Source organism: Apodemus sylvaticus, chromosome 1, assembly GCF_947179515.1.
Source record: "Apodemus sylvaticus chromosome 1, mApoSyl1.1, whole genome shotgun sequence".
NCBI classification, from domain to species: Eukaryota; Metazoa; Chordata; class Mammalia; order Rodentia; family Muridae; genus Apodemus; species Apodemus sylvaticus.
The window spans coordinates 37,883,972-37,901,990 of record NC_067472.1 but is presented as its reverse complement, the minus strand read 5'-3'; the positions used below and the strand labels follow the sequence as shown (position 1 = coordinate 37,901,990).

Here is an 18,019-nt window from a genome sequence, read left to right as displayed (position 1 = left end):
CAGGCTGACTGCTGGTGGCCTCAAGATGCTAAGCAATCAAGTCTATGTGTCTAGTCCTGAGGGTGTCAGCCACATGACCTCCTGGCTGTTCCTACAGATGGACATGGAAAGCACAGTGGAGGGAATCTTACTCTCACTAACAAATGCTGTGACTTCCCTCATTAGTATTCTTCATCCAGTTGTGTTCACATCTGTTAAATCATTTGATCCTTACAGCACTGTGACACAGCCAGAGCATGTGTCCACTATATTTTATGAATGGAGAAAATGAGGAAATGGATCAATTGCGGGAAAAATGCTCAGGATTACAGACTAGCCTCAGTAGAGAAAATCTCAAATCCACACTCCTCTTCCAAGGTTTGGTTAGGCCAGGGACTTCCAGTCTTAGGACTAGTAACATTTATTTAGGTGATGCTTTGACAGGTCTTTCCTGTGTATTATAAGACACAGTGTTCTTGGCCTTTATCTCTGCGTAAGAGGATTATCTCTTAAGCTTCGAGGACCAAAAAAATGTCTCCAGACCTTAAATGGTTTCCACCACAACACAATTTCTGGTTGAGTGGGGGTGGGGGATTTTCCACATTAGGATAAAATAAGATCAATGTTTAAAAGGCCACAAGGTCCCTCTTCCCAGAGGACAATGCACTTGATATTCATGACAACTGATGCCCAATACACTGGTTTCTATGCTAAGCTGAAGAGGGAAGTCCACCTCCCCCCACTCCCGACAGAACATAAGTTTATTAGTTTTAGGGAAGTGGAAGAGTGGTCAGGGCATGAGACAGAGACCATCTTTTCTCCTTATCCGAATGATTTCAAGGACTTATTCAATTTTTTGAATAAGTAGTATATTCATATGAATCCAAACTAATTATGCATGAACAGTTACACACAGGTGTCTGTTTCTTCCTCCGATCTGGGATCCCCACTGCAACGATTTCTTGAGGCAGCTATATGTCTTCACGAAGACTCTGTAAAGGGTGTTATATGCTTAAACATATATATTTAAGGTGTTATATGTTTAAACAAGTGCTTCTATTTAGATCAGAATGTCACTGGGCCACTACTTTACTCACATTTCAAAGGTAATAAAGGTCACCTGCCCTTGAAAATGTGGCCAGGGTCAGGCATTGCTGCTCCCCCCACCCCCACCCCATCGCTGGCGTGTTGCAATGAAACAAAACCAAGGTCTTGAAAAACAGAGAGAAGAGGAAAGAAACAGGAATATTTAGGTCAAGCCCCTCCTATGAGCGACCTGAACCACTAGCCTCCTACCAGACATGGTGCAAATTGGTTATAGACTCATTGGTATTGAAAGCAGGGGGCTTCAGCCCCGGCCCCCACATCACCCATTCCCATTGCAGCCTGTAGCCACCAGAACTGACTTCCCTAGGTGAGGAAGGTTGGAGTGTGGACAGACTTAGAAAGGAGAAGCAGGCTGGAAGGTCAGGGTACAGAAGTGAGGTGACAGAGGTGGAAAGGCAAATGACCACAACAAAGACTTCCTATTCCAGCATGTGCCCATCTGCCTGGGAAGCTCTCTCAGTTCCAACTGTGAGATCACAAACTCAGGCAAGGGTGGTGATTCCGGTCATCTCCCTGGCGAAGCACTACTAGGTGGTTTGTGACATATCACTCAGCCAAAATGACATTGGTTGGTTTGGGAGGGAGGGGACTAGGCAATTTCATCACAATTAAACTACAGAAGTTTGGGGGCTGGAGAAGTGGCTTCATAGCCAAAAGCATTCGCTGCTCTTGAAGAGGAATTGAATTTGTTTTTTTAGCACCATTAGTTGGTGGGTCAAAATTGCCTATTACTCCAGTTCCAGGGGATTCAGCCCCCTCTTCTGTCCTCTGCAGCTATCAGACTTGCATGTGGCACACATACATACATACCTGCTTGAACTTGTTTGTTTGTATGTATGTATTATGTATGTATGTATGTATAATAAAAATAAACAAATCTTTATAGAAAAATACAGAAGCCAGGTGTGAGAGCAACATTTCCTTAACTCCAGAAAGTGGAGGCAGAGTTAGGCCAATCTCTGTGAGTTCAAGGGTAGCCTGGTCTATATAGTGAGTTCTAGAGTATATAATGAAACTCTGTCTTAAAAAAAAAATCCATACAAAATGCCAAGGGTTGGATCTCTGGCATCACCATCTCATCCAAGTATTGACCATCTCTACAGATGAACTCATTACCTTTTGTTTGTTTCCAAGTCTCTCACCTGGTCCTAACCCACCCCTCAAACACAGCATCATGTTCTTTACTAGAAACAGGAAAATTCTGGTACTCACTCTGATCACAAACTTTCAGCTAAGTCTTGATGGTAATGTTCTTTAAAAATACATTTCTTAAAACAACAACAACAAACAAAACTCTTCCTGCTGAGGATGGTCACATCCACCTGAAATCTCAGCAGCAAAGAGCCAGAGGCAGGAGGATTGTGAATTTGGGGTAAGCCTAGATTACATGAGAGAACTTATCTCTGAATTTTTTTCTCCCATCTTTCCTACTTTAATTTAATTTATTTTTTTTGATAAATGTCTGTTATGGAAAAAGTGTTTATTTTGAAATAATTTTAATTTAGAAATAGAAAACCTTATAGGAAGTAGGAATGAAACAAAAACCACAATGCATCCGGGCAATGTTTTACCTCATGAGCTTTTCACCCCCTCAGTGGTTCACTCGTCCCATGACGAGAAAGGGCTCAGCCACCCACAATAATGTTATTGATAGGGATGTGGATCTGGTTCACGAAGAAGCCGATGAATCCCATGAGAGCAAATCCTATAGCTCTGGCCATGGCGATCTTCTGGAATTCTTTTCTGTCGGGTTTGGTGAATCTTTAAACCAGCCGAACTGAGTCCTTTACAAACTGCCGACTTGACTCTACAAACTGCATTCATTACCTGATCCAAGTTGTGGGATGGCGGTTTGAGAAGGTAAAGACACATAGCTTAGCATCTTTCCTACTTTAAATGTCCAACTCTTGTTTCCTTGAATAGAAAATCTGGTGCCACAATCCCTGACCCCTGAACCCTGACCCGCTGTTAGGTGTGTAGCCATCACAGCCTGTCACTGTTATCCACGTCCGCATCACAGTGCCTTAGTGCCTACAACTGCACCAACCATTATGGTAACCAACATGTACCTGTTTAAAATTCAACTTGACTAACAAAGATTCAAACTGCAGTTCCTCTGCCTGCTAGCATATAAGTCATCAGTGGTTTTACCAATGGTGGATCCTGCATGCTACAAGCTGACCTTGCCAGCAAGAGGTGCCCCGGGATCCAATGGTGGCACCACTCTTGTAGGGATGGCTGACCCCATTCTGACTGGATTTGGGGCCTGCTACATGGGAGACAATTCCTGTACTGTAAATATGGTCAAAATCCCATGGCCCAGAAGATCATAAGCCTCACAGGAAACCTCTCATGTTCTTCTGCTCAATGAATGAGTTGTCCAAATGTCTTCTAAATAGTTGTTCATCCTCACAGATCAGTGTTGCTTTCGACCTTGGTCAGAGAACCTTCTCTTCACACAGGGCAATAATCAATGTGGAGAGTCATCAGTTGTCACAGCACTGATGATAAATGACAACTGACTGCTCATACTTAAGTGGCATATATCACACACACACACACACACACACACACTCACAAACACACAACTTCTGTCTTCAAGACTCAGAGACAAGGGGAAAGGCTGTCCAGCTGGGGAATGGAAAGGAGCCTATGAAATGCAGCCTTCCTTCTGGGACACGGCCATTGCAACCATGAACTCACAGTGCCTGTGGTTGTTGGCATGAGCAGACCTGAACAATGTGGAGTTGCCAAAATGCCAACACACATGGGGCAAGGGCATGTGAGACTCCCACTTCTGGAGGAGCTAGCTATTGGTAGCTGACAGTTGTCGGGGAAGGGAGAAGTGACTTCTCTTTCACAGCATGGCCCACCATGCAGTAAATAACCCCACACCTGTGCACACACAGGCGAACCTTTAGGCTTCCTTTTTAAAGACATGAAAGTAGAAAAGAGAAGTGTGGGATTGCAGATGCAGCAGAAAGGAGCTAAGAAAAGGGAATGGGGGAGGTTACTACAATCAGATGCACTATATACACATAAAATTGTCAATCACTAAAATGATTTTTAAACTCAAGACTAACAATTACATCGATAAAAATGCAGTCCCTCAGACACACTTGACATTCTTCACAAATCTTACTTAGTGGCCATGGACTTAGTGCTGATTATCAAACCCTTCCACCATCCCAGAAAGTTCTATTGGACAACACCAACCTGGAACATAAAGTTTGAACCTTTTACACCATGAGGCTGACTCAGTCAACCCCACACTACCACCTACTATGTGCCTCAGATACAACACTAGGCTGAGTTCTAGTTAGCCTTTCCTGTCCTTCCGCCAAGCCACCCTCATCCAAGGGTGTGCCATGCTCATCAGATGGCCCATCACGAGGACAAGTATGCAAGGTACCAGGCACAGTCACTAAAGGAATGTCAGAAAGTAAATAAACATCAGGAGAGTTTTAGCCCAGCAAAATCGTCTTCTGGTTTAGAAGCTGGCAGAACCTGGAAGACAACAGTGAGCTTCCAGCTATTCAGGACTTGGGATGATTAAACAAAATGGCTGCCAATGGTCTTGGCACCTAATACTTATTTTGGTCTTTAAGTATTCATGTATGTATGTATGTATGTATGTATGTATGTATGTATGTATGTGTCACATGGGACCACATTTTTCTTCCAAATAAACTGTACAGTCTTGGGAAGCAAGAGACATGGTCTCAAAAGCATTTCTTTTCTCCTTCACTTTCTTATACCAAGACTGTGTCGGCGTTTACAAACTGTTGCAGTTTGCAGGTGAGAAAAGTTCCACTGGCATGCTCTTTTGCCCAGAGTGAACATAAAATCAAACTTCTGAATTAAGTGATGATAAAAACCTGGAAGATTTCATATCAGGATCTGTATTTCTGTTTCCTAAAAAAAAATTATGAGCGTACAGGCAGGCTGGGGCCCACATTCACACCCAGCTGTTAGCAGCAGCTCCCTGCCACCTGACCCCAACGGAAGGCATACATCCTTGTGACGGTTCCCATAGTTATAGGGAAACCTGTTTCCTGCCCGGCTCCTGTAGGCTCTTGTGTTTACAACTCTAGCGGAAGACATTCAGCAAATTAACTGAGAGTGGAAATCCTAGACTCTGTAAACAGAGAGGCAGCCTTTAATACCTGCCTTAATGGGCAACATGTTTGTTTTACGTAGCTAAAACCCAACTTGCTTTAGCCTTCAGTTGAAGACATTAACCTTATGGGACTTATGTTTAGTTTCTCCTGGCCTTGCCAAGAATTGATAATAGATTAGAGAAATGGGCAAGTGGAAGAACCGAAAGCAGTCAGTTTGACACTCGTGTGTAAATGATCAAGACAAGGAGAGCAGAGAGTTCACAAACACTGACTGGTCCCCAAAGCATGTGGAAGTCATTACACTGAAGAAGCTAGGTGCTGCCAGCTGCTGCCCACCTAACCTGGAGAAAACCCAAAGCAACTGGTTAACACTAATCCATGGCGGTTTCTTCTCTCAACCCCTCATTAGAGGCTACTGAGCCCTGAGTTGTTTTTCCAGGCTGGCTCACTTTTCCCAGTCAACTGAAACATCTTTATAGACTCCTTTGGGGTCTTTCTTGTTCCTAGCAGTGGATCAGGGAGGAAGACATCTTCAAGTTGGGTTGTTTTCCATCATAATAAACAGCACATCACCAAGTCTCTTTACTAAACAGATCCATCTTGTATCCTCAGAGCTTCAGAACTAGGAAGGAAACCTCACTTAAAGACACATCTAGTGAATGCAAGGGAGCCTTGATGGATTCCTAGAGCCGGGGATAGGGGCTAGCAGGCATAGTTTCCAATATTTGTGCACATCTACATGGTATAACTTTTATGTTCCCATGAAGTGTTCCCTGTGTGCTGTGCACCATCAGTACCACATGGATTAAGGGCTAATCCCTGCGTCTCTTATATTCCTCTTAATAATCAATAATCAGATCATCAAAAGATTCCTATACTATTGTGTTTCTTAAAACATTGTTGGTGTATGTGTGTGTGTGTGAGTGTGCACATGCGCTCTTGTATACATGCTGAACTTTAAACCTTCTTTTGTCTCCTTCTATAGAATTATTACAGCACCTGAGTTTTTAATTTTTCTAAGTTCCCCAACTTCACTGGATCAAATATCCATTGATTGTAGACTCCTCCAGCCTTGCTACATTTTGGACCAGGGCACACAGAATAAATGCCAAAGAGTCGTGATCATGTTCTTTCTAAATGTTCATATGACAAAGGATTTCAGTCCAGAATCTTGGTGCACTTTGATGAGACTGAGGATACTGCTGGAAGCTAACCTAAAGTAATCACAGGTCAGTGTCTCTACACTGTTCCCATGCTTACCGGGTAAAGAGAAAACAACCAATTTTCCACCTGTGTGTAACATTAATAATTGTTGTTACTATCTTTGGCTGGATTACAAAATTTATAAGACCTGGTATTCTGAAATTCTACTTTATTTTTTTGTTGTTGGTTTGTATATTTGTTTTTCAAGACAGGGTTTCTCTGTGTAGCCCTGGCTGTCCTGAAACTTGCTCTGTAGACCAGGATGGCCTCAAACTCAAGGATCCACCTGTCTCTGCCTGGAATTAAAGGCATACTCTTACCCCCCCCCCCATTTCCACCCCCCCTCCGCCATCATGGAATTTTTTAGTCTTCATCCTGAAGCATCTTTTTTCCTGAACACGTCATCACCGGAGATAGTAATCTCCATGTTTATATTTCTAGGTTTCTCTGAGTAGAAAAGAAGAGTTAAAAAGATCTACAGGAAAAAGGACACTTAGGAAAGCAACATTTCACATGACTCATGATCTGAACACACGGTTAGAACAGACGTCTGGAGAAAAGGTTCTCACTAGCTGTGCATCAGAGAATAGCAAATAGAAACAAACAAACAAACAAACAAACAAAAAAGTGGAATATAGTAAATCTACAATATATAGGCATCCAGAGCCCAAAAGAGAAGGAGGCGAGAACTTTTGAAAGCTGTAATGTATAAAGTTAATTTAGAAGTGGGGACAGTGCTGCTAAGGGCCATATTTTATCCAATAATAATGTTAACATTAGCTTGATTGGTTAAGAGCCAAACATTTATCACATTCAAAGACTGGTAAGATATAATGGGAAGCTCAGAAAAAAAGGTCTGTTGAAATGGACGAAAGACATGAAATTTTAGAGGATTCACAAAGGCAATTCATACTTATACCTCAACCACTATGGAAATCAGGCTGACAGTTCCTCAGAAAACTGGACATGACACTTCCAGAGGATCCTGCTATACCTCTCCTGGGCATATATCCAAAGGATTCCCCGGCATGCAATAAGGACACATAATCCATTATGTTCATAGCAGCCTTATTTATAATAACCAGAAGCTGGAAAGAACCCACATGTCCCTCATTGGAGGAATGGATACAGAAATGTAGTATATTTACACAATGGAATACTACTCAGCAATTAAAAACAATGAATCCATGAAATTTTTAGGCAAATGGTTGGAACTGGAAAATATCATCCTAAGTGAGGTAACCCAATCACAAAAGAATACACATGGAATGCAATCTCTGATAAGTGGATATTAATTAGCCCAGAAGCTCTGAATACCCAAGGCACAATTAGCATAACAAATGACTCCCATAAAGAAGTAAGGAGAGGGCCCTGATCCTGGAAAGGCTTGAACTAGCATTGTAGGGGAGTACCAGGACAGAGAAAAAGGAGGGAGGTGATTGGAGAATGGGTGGAGAGAAGAAGGCTTATGGGACATATGGGGAGGGGGGAACTGGGAAAGGGGAAATCATTTGGAATGTAAACAAAGAATATAGAAAATAAAAATATATATAAAGGCATATTAAAATATAAAAAATATGTCATTAAATAAAAAATTCTTGTTAAATGTCAGAAAAAAATTTAAGACAGAAAGTACTTAGTAATTTGCAATAAGTCAATTAAAGGATTCATATGCTAGACACAGGATATCATATATCACCGAGAGTCTTCTTCCGAATAGCAAGAATAAAGGCAGAAAAATAACTCTCTCCCTTCACCTGTCTATTTCACATGATAACTGGGATATCTCTGAAAGACAGCTATACCCCAGTCCTTTGATCCTATAAACATGCTAATGTTATAGGGCAACCAAGAGTTTAGGCTAGTGAACATTAAGTTTGCTGATCAACTAACTTTAAAATAAAAAAAAATTATTTTGCATTATCTAGGAGGGTGATTTACTGTTTCTTTTTTCAGTGTTAGATGGGTACGGCCCCTCCAACCTTACCCTGACAGCCACTGCTGGCTTTGAGATAGAAGGAAGTGTGATAGTGGAGACCCAGAGAACTTCCAGTAACTGTATAGAACAAGCCCTCGAGTCTCCTCTAGCTGTTCTGGAAGGAAGGGAGCTCTGTGGGCACCAGTCAGACCCCTGCCAGACTTCTGACCTCCACAACTACGTGATGATACATTTTGTCATTTAAACTATCAAGGTTTTGCTCATTTGGTAGAACCACAAGAGAAAGTAAGATGGCCAACAACTGCTTCAGAGGAAGGAACGGCCTAAGATCCTCAATCCGGCAACAGCAGAACAGCACTAAACACTCACCTTTTTGTAGGTTTTTTCTTCATTTTGTTTTCCAGGTACAGCGTCTCCATTTTCAGCAGTTGACGACATCTGCAAACGAGAGATATTTCTGTGTGAAATCTGACTGCTCCTCCCTAGTGCAGCATATCAATAATGCTGCTAAACAGCAGAATATACTTTATCACACGGTTTAGTTGTTGTTGTTACTGCTATTGTTTCAGAGATGGGGGACAGAGGAAAAAGAAAATCAAAGAATTCTTATTGGGAGTACACTCACCTCTCTAAGTCTGAAGGAAGATGCTATAGAAGGCCTAGACCTTTATCATGTGGATAGATTTCTTGTTACAAGCTATTTAAATTTATTTTTGCTTCAGGCTGTGAGAGTTGTAAAAATATCTGGAAAGCACCAAAATTATAAACCAGAACACACACACACACACACACACACCACTCTTAATAGTAATAAGCAACTCCATGATTCATATTTTAACATATTCATTTCTATCTTTTGACATATGCATTTTGATATGAAAAATGATAATATCATTGTGTTTTCAATGAACATTGATGCAATAAGCATGTGCCCCTTTTGTGATTAAAAAAAATCCTCACTGGAAAAAGACTATTTTCTTTTAGATGCGAGGAGACATCACTGTGTGAATTCAATTGTTCGTCAGTGCTTTAGTTAATAATGCTAATACTGATGGACAGTTGTGGCTCAAACATTTTGCTTCTGCAAATAATACAACAATTATCAGTGTTATCTTAGACTCAATTCCTGGAATGACTAAGTCATACTGGAGTATTAACACTTTAAAGCTCTTACTAATATTAGCAAATTGCCTTCCAAGAAGTCCCTGCCCACTCATAGCCATATCTGGAGTGAGCAGAAGCTTATATCATCTAGCAACAACAGCTACTATATTTCGATAATTTGTCATGTCAAAAAAGGACCCTCCTCATCTAGTGAGGATTACATTTTCCTCCCACGTAGTCATTTGTCTGTTTTGAGTTTCTCATACTTTTGCTAATCTATCTATTAGGATCTTAGTATTTTAATTATTGATTTTTAAACCCATAATTGTTAATAGTATGAGCAATTTCCTTGTTAATACTAAGTTTTTTAGACTATTACTTCATCACTAAGCACATTCTTAGTGTTTTTCCATTGCTGTGATGTGCCTTTTAATCTGGTTAAAGATTGTGACACAGAGAGGTTTTAGTTTTACTAACTCAAAAGTAGCTATTAATTTTGTGAATCTTTTCAAATGCACTTAAGATAAAATATTTGTTCTCTCTGAGAGACAGTAGGTGTTCAAACATATACTTGTAATCCCTTTTCAATAGGCATTCATATTTAACTTTAAAATCATTTAAAGAAAATTAAAGCCAGTTACTACTGTGATAAGTAAGGGTACCTGCATCAACAAGCTATATTTCAGGATCTTTAAACATTACATTTTTTTCACGTATCATATTTTGGTCTTTCCCCTTTGTTAACTCCTCACAGATTTTTCTTATTTCACTACCCACCCAACTTCATGCCTCCCCTCTCAAAAAATTAGGTAAAAAGCAACATAAATTAAAACAGCCAAACCAATAAATAAGTAAGTAAGTAAGTAAATAAATAAATAAATAAATAAAAACAAATGTGCACACCAAACCAAACCAAACCTGAACTCGTGGTTTGTGTTGGCCAACTACTCCTGGGCTTGGGGCCTGCTCTGCAGTGTGGTTGATACACTCAGAGAAATGACATTAGATAAAACCTGTATTCACTTTCCCAGTAAGAATCAGTTGCAAATAGCTTCTTGGTTAGGGGTGGGATTCTGCATCTGCTTCATCTCTCAGCATTGAGACTGTCTGGCTTAAACCTGTGGTGGTTACTTGATTGTCTTTGTGATTCAGGTGTGTACCAGTCCTGTTGGAGTGGAAGATGCTGTCTCCTGAGAGTCATCCCCTACCTCTTAAAAGCTTTCTGCCTCTTTTTTTTTTTTATAGATTTCTGACCCCTGAGGGGAGTCTTCTTTGATGAAGACTTATGATCTAAGGTTGAGGCTCCAAACTCTCTCACTTCCGCACACTGCTCGGTTTGGAACGCTTTGCTAATTGCCTCCTACTCCAAGAGCACTCACTACAGGATCTTAAAATATAGGAAGGGCATTTAATACCACCAGGAGAGATAGATCTTCTGACTTTCCTACAAGTCTTTGAGTCCTGGACTCTTAATACGTTCAGTATTTGTGATACCAGAGAATTTGCCAGCTGTGTCTCTACACCTGAACTTGAAGCACTGATGTGTGCATGACATGGCGAAGGCCATTCAGAACAACGAAGGTAATAACTCAGGTCTACTGCTACCACAATCAACCCCCATCTTGCCCTCTTGACTTTCAGATAGGGGTCTATTCAAACTGTCCATTCTGGAAGTGTGAGTCTTCAAAGACATCTGTTTCACAAAAACATCTGCTTTATTTGTTTAAAGAGGAATTGACTTTTTCTCTAGTTTTCTTAGAATAATACTTTTAAGGGTTCTGAATAAAATGCTAGGAAGATTAAAATGCCTGTTAAGACTTAATAATAACAGTTCAGGATAAAAAGTCAACCTTCAATTCAGGATAAAAAGTCAACCTTCACCTCAGGATAAAAAGTCAACCTGGCTCAACAGAGCCAAGAGACAGAGGCCCTCCCTGAAGAATGCCACTTGAGTCGCTACATTTCTCAGACCCCCAGCTTTGAATATGGAAACACATCAACAGCCACTCTGTGGGGAGTTGAGAACCAACCTTTGGGAAATGGTTTAATTGGCATGAATAAAGGGCAGTGATCAGAGAGTCTAAAAGTAATTTTCATTCCACTGTAAATCACGCCTGACTTGCCAGTATGGAAGGGGGTGAGAAATGGGCCAGTCTATTTCAATTCATTTCAATTCCTTTTGAGAAGCACAGAGCAAATAAATGAGTGATGGAGTGGAGGCGGGGGTGTGAAGGGGATGGGTGTGGGAGTGGCTATTCATTGTTGACAGTGCGTCTGACCACTACCCTGGGGTCCTGTTAGAAAAGAGATCACTGATCAATATTTATTGATATCCCAACTTTATCACCCCTAGAGGGTCACCTGAGTTCAAAGTTGTTATTTTTCTTTCTTTTAAAACATTTGAGAATTCATATAATCATAGAGTGATGTTTGACAAAACACTATGATATCAGCCAGGGATACCCAAGTCAAAGAGGTGAATGAAATGGTTGGGGACAGGCTTTAAGTTTCTTGTCCTGCTACTGTGATAGAATACTATGACAAAAGCCACTTAAGGGAGAAAGGACTTATTTTAGTTCAAACTATAGTCTGTCACCTTGGGGAAACCAAGGTATAGAGATCTGAGCTATTGACTTCGTATCTATAGCAAGCAATGGACTGCTTGCCTGTGCTTAGCTCATTCTATTTTATATAGTTCAGAAACTGTATGCTTGGTACCTGGAGAATCTCACCCTCAGTGGTCAGTCTTCCCACCTCCATCGATGCTATCAAGATGGTCCTCTACAGGCAGGTCCAGTCTCCCTGGCCACTCTAGACCTCCCAAGTCGACAGCAGTAAGCACCACGCCAGCAAACTACAAAGAACTATTAAATGGGCATGGTGGGGGGGGGGGTGACTGTCCTACGCTTGTTGTGTTTCTGCATTGGGTACAATACACACTTGTAAGTGTGTAAGCCAAAGCAGGCATAGATAAAAACATTATAATCATGCCATCTCTACAAAAGAAAGGAGGGAAGACATCCTGAAAAGTACTGGTGATTGCTTGCTTAAAGATGAAATTGCAAATGCACTGAGCATTCTTTTAAATATTGTGCTATATTCTCTGAGTATTTGTTTAAAATTAGGTAGAATTTGAAGGTGATTAAAAATTAACCATGCACCGTAGTTCCTGGCATTTTCCACCCCTGGCATGCTTTGTCCCTCCACACACAGGAAGACATTCAAAACTTTCCATGTTTGATTTGCTTGATGTTTGTTTGAAATTTGATATGGTCAAAGTTAAATGTCATGAACTTGGTACGTCAATAAAGATACTGTAGAAAGATTAAGGTCTCTCTAGAGCATCTGTCAGGATTACTTATAGATACAGAATACATTTTCTTACCTTTGTAAGTAAAATAGCAAGTCATCTGTAGTTGGTGGTGACTGGAGGCCTGCTCATCGTTGACACTGCTTTTGTTGCCCCAGGTTCCTGTTAGAGAAGAGATCACTGGTCAATATTTATTGATATCCATACTCCCTCTCCTGCAAATGATCAGGTTGAGTAGTGAGGATAAAGGAAGGGGTATGCCTGAAGGATGGATAACGTGGATAGCAAGAGAATAAACCACAGGACCCAGTGTGCACTGAATACATTGTAGCATCCATTTAAACTTGAAGTCGCTACTTGCTACAGCAAAGGTGGTGATAGGCTTCCAGATCAGCGTCTCCAACAGATAAAAGCAGCCACTCAAACCACAGAGGCCACACTGGATATTAGTCTATCAGTTTTTATAGGGGATACTTTGCTTGACATGTAAATAATCTTTTAGCACTAGGTCTATGACAAATCGACTGATTTTTATCAGAGTTGCTTAGACGATACACTACAAACAGTACTTCCACAGACTTTGGGCTATAATTACACTTAGCATAGAGGCGAGCCCAGAACTAGAGGTTGAGCCCAGCTACCATGCATGCCAGGCAAGCACATTTCCATATGACTGCACCCCTGTACCCTCTTATTGTCTGTCCAGGCAAGACCTTGCTAAGTTTTCCAAGTAGCCTTGAACTTGCAATAATGCTACCTTAGCTTCCTGAGTATCTGGATATGTAGACCTTTGCCACCCTTTACATTGTAGATCGGTATAAAGTAAAAATAGACCAGGTCTTACACATATATCCCTGTAAAGATAATCAACATCAACAACTTTTCATTGCTGTAAAAACCCCACTTCTCTATGCTTGTCGCTGCACATATGTTCTCTCTCTTCTCTCTTCTCTCTTTTTTCTTCCCTTCTCTCTCTCCCTCTCTCTTTCTCTCTCCTACTTGCTCTTATCAGTCCAAATATGTATGCACCTTCCTATTTAAAAATAACGGTGTGGTAGAGATTAAGTGATTGCAGACATTCTAAGTTGAACATCTGTATCAACCTACCCATCCCCAAAAGTTCAGGGGATATCATGGGGGGAGGGGCCAGAAAGATCATAAAAGTCAGAGGTTGAAACGGTGACAGTGTTACCTGGTCACGACATCATCAGTGCTCTCATGAACTCACTGCTGCTGTGCACTCCACAAGATCTTAAAAAATAGCATACACCTAGGACTGACCCTGGATGCTGCATTATCAGGGCTTGGTACTAAGGAACCGATGCATGTCATTACACAGAAGTCTTTCTGTGCAGTGTTTGCTCCATAATTATCCAACTCTTAGAATTTGTAATATATCTCTGGATAAAACTTTAGTAATTTATAATTTGTTAGGAAATCATCCATTTTACTTAGATTTAAAACTTTATTTCCATAATATTTCCCATTATAGTTATTGAATTATTTTAAATCTGAGTAATATCTGTTTTCTTATTCCTGTTGATATATATGTATATATATATATATAATTTTATAGAAGAGCTATTTACAGTTCTTATTTTATCCTGAAACTCAGACTTACTCCAAACCACAATTACTGCATCAGCTTGCTCATACACAATTGTATGCAATTTGACAAAACGACAGAACACTGCTAAGCTCTATTCACCCAGAGCTTAGGAAAAACAGACTTGGTCACACACACTTAAGAACAAACAAGTCATGCCATTTGCTAATGTTTCAGTCTAGGTTCTGACAGTGAACTTTACGAATATCTGCACATTTCATCGTGATTCCAAAGTGGCCAAAGGAAGTTCCTCACAGCTTAGGTTTCCCTGGCGGAAGCTGAAAAACTTGTAACTTGATCACCAGATATATGTTTCTAGTGATTTTTAATTTGTCTTAAAGGAAGGCTGACTGCGGATTCATTTTTACCAGCCACCAAAGCCAGCCAGGCTGAGTCAGCCATGGTGATGGAGTGGTGATGAGGCTAGCCTTTGTGTCTGGGTCAGGAAGGTCCCATCATGTCCTCTTCGTGTGTCTTCCACCCTGGTGGCTTGCTGATCCCAGGACCTCCATCACCTTAAAGGCAGAGGCACCAACCATTTTCCAGCTGTTCCCTTCTTCAAGCTGTTTCTCAATCTCCTTCAAGACAAGATTTAATCCAGCACTCTTGAGCTGGTAGAATCAGCCTTAAGCTGATCATTCCAAAGGACCTGGTGGCTTCAGAAAGACATGTAGAATGCCCTCTATTTGATTGTTAATGCCTTTGCATTTCCCTTTAATAGCTCTTCCTTGGGTTAGAGACCTAGCTCAGTATTGAACCCAGTATTGAACCTACTACAACAAGTAGTAGCCTTGTTGTGGGTTCAATTTCCAGCACTGCCAAAAATATCCCTTCTTTTTGGAGGGATTTAAAACTCAGATATACTTTTGTTGTTTTGTTTTTTGTTCCTTTAAGAAAAAAGTACATAGCGTTCCTCAATGCATCAATGATATCCTCATTAAGTGTTTGGTTTTTATTCTGATGATGTATCATGCAGCTTGGGTTGATCTCCAACTTACTCTGTCATTGTTCTTGACAGTCCTTTGAATTTATGATCCTCTGCTTGCATCTCTACAGCGCTGGATTAAAGGCGTGTACTTCACCATGTGCTTGGCATCCAGTGCAGGACTCACTAAATACTAGTAACCGAGATAGGATCTGGCTGTTCTGCTCAGGTTGTCTGTGAATTTATGATCTCCTGTCTCAGACTCCCAAGCACTGGGATTTCACATATGCATCTTCATAAAGTGGTTTAAAGTGTGGGCAGGCCTGTCCCCTCCCCTTTCCCAATTTCTACTGGGAAATGTGCCTGATGCATGCTGGGTAAGAATTCTACTACTGAGCTATATCCCCAAATTTGCTATTCTATCTTTTAACTAAAGACCAAATTACCAAAGCACCAGATTAAGTCTGTTCCTACTACCAGCTGTATAATCTGTTTTTTGCTAGGATTTCTTATCAATAGCTTAACAAGAATATTTTACCAGAGACCTACCAGAGAACTTCTCCAGCTGATAAATAATGTCAGCAAAGTGTCTGGACATTAAATTAACTCAAATAATCAGTAGCCATGCTTTATGCAAATGATAAACAGGTTGAGAAAGAAGTTAGGGAAATAACTCCCTTCACAATTGCCACAAATAATATAAAATACCTTGGGGTAACTCTAACCAAACAAGTGAAAGATCTGTATGACAGCAACCTCAAGTCTCTCAAGAAAGAAATTGAAGATGTCAGAAAATGGAGAGCTCTCCCACACTCATGGATTGGCAGAATTAATATAGTAAAAATATCTATCCTACCAAAGGCAATCTACAGATTCAATGCAATCCACATCAAAATCCCAACACAATTCTTCAAAGACATGGAACGAACAATTCTCAAATTCACCTAGAAAGGCAAAAAACCCAGAATAGCAAAAACAATTCTTAACAATAAATGAATGGCTGAGGGAATCACCATCCCTGACCTCAAGCTTTACTACAGAGCAATAGTGATAAAAACTGCATGGTATTGGTACAGAGACAGACATGTTGATCAATGGAATAGAACTGAAGACCAAGAAATAAAACCACACACTTTCAGGCACTTGATCTTTGACAAAGAAGCCAAACATATACAGTGGAAAAAAGAAAGCATCTTCAACAAACGGTGCTGATCTAACTGGCTGTTGATATGTAGAAAAATGAAAATAGACCCATATTTGTCACCTTGAAGAAAGGATCAAGGACCGCCACATAAAACCTGATACACTGAATCTAATAGAAGAGAAAGTGGGAGAGCCTTGAACTCATTGGCACAGGGGGAAATTTCCTAAATAGAACTCCAATGGCTCATGCTCTAAGATCAAGAATTGATAAATGGAACCACATTAAACTGGAAAGGTTCTGTAAGGAAAATGACACACCCAATAAGACAAATCAACAACCTACAGATTGGGGAAAAAACTTCACTAGCCCCATATCTGATAGAGGACTGATATCCAAAATATATCAAGAACTCAAGAAGCTAACCACTAAAAAAATTAAAAAAAAAATGGTGTATAGAAGTATACCGAACATTCACAATCTTGAATCTTGAATGGCTGAAAAACACCTAAAGAAATGTTTAAAGTCTTCAGTGATCAGAGAAATGCCAATCAAAATGACCCCTATATTCCACCTTACATCAATCAGAATAGCTAAGATCAAAACCTCAGGTGACAGGAGATGCTGGCAAGGATGTGGAGAAAGAGGAGCACTCCTCCATTGCTGGTGGAGTTGCAAACCGGTACAACCACTCTGGAAATCATTCTGGAGGTTTCTCAGAAAATTGGAAATAGATCTATCTAAAGACCCATCAATACTACTCTTGGGAATTGCCTCACCATGCTACAGGGGCATGTGTTTCACTATGTTCATAGCGGCCTTATTTGTGATAGTCAGAAGCTGGAAACAACCCAGATTTCCCTTGACAGAAAAATGGATACAGAAAATGTAGTTCATTTACACAATGGAATACTACTCAACTATTATGAATGAGGACATCTTGAGTTTTGCAGGCAAATGGATGGAACTAGAAAATAACATCCTGAGTGAGGTAACTCAGACCCAAAAGGACATGCATGGTATGTACTCACTAATAAATGAATATTAGCCCCAAAAAAGTGCTGAATCAGAAACAGCCCACAGAACTCAAAAAGGTCAACAAGCTGAAGAGCCCAAGTGAGTCCCACTTGAGAAGGAGAAGAAAGCAACCACAAGGGGGGGAGGAGAGACCTGGGAAGGGAAGAGGATGGGGGTGGAGCTGGAGAGGGGAACATGATCAGGTATTGGGTGGGGGGAAAAGGACAGAAGCCCTGAGAGCCAGCAGAAAGAATGGAAGCATGCAACCTCGGGAGATAGGAGGTTGGGGGGACCCTCCAGCATGGACCAGAAACCTCGGAAATGAAAGACACTCAGGACTCAAAGAGAGGGACCTTAGATGAAATGCCCTACATTGGGAGAGGGAATTAGTAGAGCCCACCTCCAGCAGAAAGAGGTTGGGGTTGCCATCCCACAGTCAAAACTCTCACCCGTAATGGTTCTGGTCTGAAAGAACTGCAGGGATGGAAATGGAGAGGAGCCTGAGGAAAAGAAGATCCAGTGACAGGCCCAAAGTGGGATCCAGCTCAAGGGGAGGCCCCAAGGCCT

The 18,019-nt window shown here is 40.8% G+C and overlaps 1 protein-coding gene and 1 pseudogene across 2 annotated transcripts in view; both read right to left on the bottom strand.

Annotated features, from left to right (window-relative positions):
• Positions 1 to 18,019, bottom strand: part of Pip5k1b (phosphatidylinositol-4-phosphate 5-kinase type 1 beta) — a 268,940-nt gene that overhangs the window by 139,980 nt on the left and 110,941 nt on the right. For both annotated transcript variants that reach the window (XM_052188073.1, XM_052188083.1), the window contains exons 2-3: positions 12,839 to 12,925; positions 8,719 to 8,787 (exon numbers count right to left, since the gene is read on the bottom strand). In XM_052188073.1, the coding sequence (XP_052044033.1) occupies positions 8,719 to 8,787 (69 nt within the window). In that variant the 5' untranslated portion in view covers positions 12,839 to 12,925. The remainder of the gene's footprint in view (positions 1 to 8,718; positions 8,788 to 12,838; positions 12,926 to 18,019) is intronic.
• Positions 2,711 to 3,101, bottom strand: LOC127684493 (protein transport protein Sec61 subunit gamma-like; annotated as a pseudogene).